The following is a 4,354-nucleotide window of genomic DNA, read 5'->3' on the forward strand; positions in this document are numbered from 1 at the left end:
GATTACTCCACCCCTGTTGCTCATACCTCCTTCTGTGTAGCAGCAAACTAGATTCCTGTGCTGTCATACAAGTTAAAAGTTATAATTTTTATTTTCTTTTTGTGATTTGCAGTATGGCATTCCAAAGATTTGTAGTGGTTATCTGTGAGTGGTAGAGGAACAGGACTTTCTTAAACTGTCATAGCTGCTTTATGGCCTGGGAGTGGTTTGGCATTTTAAAAGTCATTAAAGAAAAAAGTGAGAAGCTAATTTAGTTTTTTTCTTGAATTTTCTTTATATGAATAATAATATATATCTTTTATGAGTACTTTGGGGTGGAAATTTTGAAATCTTGGCTGAGATTATCCAAGAAGTAAGCGAGAATCTTTAACTGAAGCTCGAGACTTAAAGAAATTAACAATTATTATGTAACATTTAAATAAACATAAAAGAAAGCTTCCAACTTCTCAACAGTGCATGAATTGATATAAACCTGGGTTCTGAGTCTACAAATCATTATATGTTTATGATGTACAGATTTGTATAGTTTCATGGCTGGTATCTTGTTTCCTGTTATCTAGAGTCTAAGACCATTTATTCATCTGAGTGTTGTTAATATTAGAGAAAATGATCAGAAGAAATTGAATCCAAGTTGCTGATGATGAGCAGCAATTGTTGTAAAACCTTCTTACATGAACTGTTCAATTTTACAGGATAAGAAACTCTTTAAGCCTCCGGTGTTGGTATTTGTGGACTGTAAGCTAGGAGCAGATCTATTGAGTGATGCTGTTCATAAGATTACAGGATTGCAATGTACAGCTATGCACTCTGAAAAGTCCCAGGTGGAAAGAACAGACATACTACAGGTTTGTGACTCCTAAATTTATGAGTGTTTTGATAGATTTAAAATGGCTTTTTTTTTTTTTAAAGGTGGCTTAATTTGAATGAGTTAAGTGAAAATTTGTGGCTTTTCTGCAGTAAAACCTGGAGTATTGCTAAGGGAAGGGAGAGACAGATGGGACTAAGCAAAACTGTAGATAATAATGCCATTTTAAATGCAGATAAATACTGGAGATTATTTCCTAGGGTTTTTTTGTTTTTTTTTTTTTTTGCTTTGAAATGGGAATTTACATGTGCATTTAAATTCAGTTGATTTTTTGTTAAAATTGTGGTTTTGATCTCTCTTTAATTAGCTTTGTGAATTATATTCCTGTTTAAATCAAGAATACAGGGGGACCATTCTCTTTTCTGTATTAGAATAATGACAGTGGGTGTGTTCTTGCACTCTGTAACTAACCCTAACCTATGCTTGGAGAGGTTCAAAATATAAATAAGGTAAAAATAATTAATTTTTGTTAATTCCTCCCTTGCCAGGGATTACTTCAAGAGAAGTATGAAGTTATAGTAAGTACTGGAGTCCTTGGACGAGGGCTTGACCTTGTCAATGTCAAACTGGTAGTAAATTTTGATATGCCTTCAAGTATGGATGAATATGTACATCAGGTAAATAAATAAATTGCTAAAGTGTTACTTGAAAAATATACTGATATATGACATCCACCTATGGAAATTTAAATTTAAATGTAAAGATTATTTTCCTCTTCAGAATATTGTTTTTGTAGGAAAGGAAAGGTGCTGAATCTCTCTTCTGTAAGTCTCTTATGTACATTACTAAAATCCAGAAAGCTGTTCTTGTGTCTTTGATATAAGTTGCTAAAGCCTAGAACAGTGTTCTTATATAAAATATGTTTGCAGTGTTATTCTTCCTGTTTTGTACTCTCTTGGATCATTTTGTTTCTATAGGAAGCAAAGTTTATCATGTTTTTACTATCTGCATGAAGAAAGGCCAAATACGACTCTGCTGCAGCTCATCTGCAGTGTGGGATAAGCATGCAATGCAATCAGGAAACCAGTTGTGAGCTTTCTTTTCATTCCTTCTTCCTATTCCAGTATCTCCTCTGATGATTTTTTTTTTCTGAAGGTTTCTTGCTTTGAAAAAGATGATGTGTGGGTTGCACATGTGTGTGTATATTTATGCATATTGCACACACACCCCAGCCCTAGTTTGGCTAGCAGATCAAGAGAACTAATAATTACCCTCTTTTTGGCACTTGTGAAGCCACAGTACCCTACTACTGTGTCCAGTTTTGAGACCATCACTACAAGTAAAGCCAACAAACTGGAGAGACTCCAAAGTCAGGGGGCTGGCAGACGTGACATGTGAAGAGGGGGCAGAGGAAACAGGGCTTGTTTGGGCTGGAGTAGAGATGTAATTGCTGTCTTCTATTTGGTAATGGGTGGTTAGGGAGGAGACAGAGCCACACTCTTGGAGATGCACAGTGAAAGGATGAGAGGCAATGGTCACAACTTGCTGCAAAGGAAATTCTGGACTGGTAACAGGGAAAAGTGTTTTTCACAGCAAGAGTAGTCAGGCTGCCAGAGAGGTTCTGGGACCTTTGTGCCTGGAGACACTTGGAACCCCATAGGACGTGGCCCCAAGCAAGCTGGTCTAACTTTGAAGTTAGGCCTGTTCTGAATTTGCGGGAAGGACCGCTGGAAGTCATCCAGTCTCATGAACTCCTAAAGTATTCTGTGTTACTAACTGCAGTACACCTCTCTGGTTTTTGAGTGTCTTTCTGCTAAAGTTTCAAGCAAGTAGTAAATAAAGATGGTCTTTCCTAGCATCAAAACTGTACCATTATTAACATACCGTCTCTTCCTAAACAGAGGGTCTTTGTGGATTCTTTTCTAATTTGTTCAAGCTTTTTGGGTAATATTGGTAGATAATTTTAAATTACTAGAACATTGAAAGTAAAGGGCATTTTTATGATCATGCTTGTGCATATCATGCTTGATACAAGATATAGGTACGTGCTATTGCTGTAATAAACAGTTTTGAAAACATTTTGTTTGGACCAGATTTACTATAAGCCTTTGCCCATGGGCTATACTATAAGCCTTTGCCCATGGGCTATATCATATATCTCAGTATCAGTATTGGACTCCTGGTATGTCCCATGAGCAAGCAGTAATTTTAGATGCATTTAAGCTAAAACTTCAGATTTGCACATCCTGAATTCCGGAAGTTTATTAATTCCGGATGGAGATTTGGCCTTGTCATTTAGGTTAGTTGCTGGTTTACAACAGAAGATAAACTTTAAGGATATATGAAAGACTTCCATTTAATATCAATAACTTAAAATGAGTTTTTGCTTTTTCAGGTTGGAAGAGAAGGTTGGGTCACAGTGGAACTGCAATTACTTTTATCAATAACAACAGCAAGAAGCTCTTTTGGGATGTTGTGAAGAGAGTAAAACCAACAGGCACCATTCTTCCCCCACAGCTGCTTAATTCCCCGTATCTTCATGACCAAAAGAGAAGGGAACAACAGAGACTTAAACAATTACAGAATAGCCTTGTAACAGGAGATAATATTATGGACATTATTAGAAAACATGATAAAAATAATTCTCAGAGGTAATAAAGATATATTTATAGTTAACTTCTGTAATTAAAATGAAAGTGTGATTAAAAATAAATGTGGAATTATAATGCATTGTATATTGCCTTTTTTAAAGAAGTTTATGTATTCAATTTTAAGGACTCATTTTTAGCTCATCTTTATTTTGAAATACAGACTGTTGTGTGTTTGAATTACAGCAGTGTCTAGTAAAAATGGTCTATGTAACCCTTTTTCAAAGCCAGTAGTCTTTGGTCTTGTAACATAAATTGAGAAGATACTCTTTATTTTGTTTTAATATTTCTGAATAATCATTTCAGACTTCTTGTGAAGCACAGTCTTCTGGTAATTTTTATGTCATATTGAGGTAAGATCTTTGCAAAGGACCCCCTCTCCCCCCCCCCAAAAAAAAATAAAATTAGTGACAGATTAGTCTCTGAAAAGAAGCCTTAATCTTTTCCTGTTACTTTACATAAAAGCTTCCACAGGGAACACTTGCCTGAATCCTCAGTATGCTCTCTGGGGGTTTCTTGTGAACATACCTGCAAGTTTTGTTTGTGAACAGTATTGAAAGTTTAATTTCTCCTTTATTGCCTGTGGAGCAGTTAAAAGTCCTGCTCAGGCACTTTGCAATAGCAGAAATACTTGATTATTACTATAACTTCATTGGAGAGAAATAGGATAAACCACATAAGTTAAATAAGAAATTTGTGTTCTTATTTAATGAAACATTATAGTTAATATATAACTGATCATGTTTAAGTATTTACTGCTCATTTAAGTATGACTTGCCATGCTCTGACAGCAGATGCTGTTCCATTTTGTTCAGGAGATGTGACTAAAAGCATGTTAAGATAGTGTTGTACAACTCACCTTCCAAAGCCCGAGATAGGTCATGATAAAAATTCCCCCCCC

At 35.6% G+C, this 4,354-nt stretch overlaps 1 protein-coding gene across 1 annotated transcript in view; it reads left to right on the forward strand.

Annotated features, from left to right (window-relative positions):
• The window catches only part of DDX59 (DEAD-box helicase 59), an 8,209-nt gene extending 4,749 nt beyond the window's left edge, over nt 1-3,460 (forward strand). The window contains 3 exon segments of the mRNA XM_010166125.1: nt 693-845; nt 1,354-1,503; nt 3,209-3,460. Coding sequence (XP_010164427.1) covers nt 693-845; nt 1,354-1,503; nt 3,209-3,460 — 555 coding nt within the window.
• Nucleotides 3,461-4,354: the final 894 nt, after the last annotated feature.

The sequence above is a fragment of the Antrostomus carolinensis genome, unplaced genomic scaffold, assembly GCF_000700745.2.
Source record: "Antrostomus carolinensis isolate BGI_N321 unplaced genomic scaffold, ASM70074v2 scaffold41584, whole genome shotgun sequence".
Classification (NCBI taxonomy): Eukaryota; Metazoa; Chordata; class Aves; order Caprimulgiformes; family Caprimulgidae; genus Antrostomus; species Antrostomus carolinensis.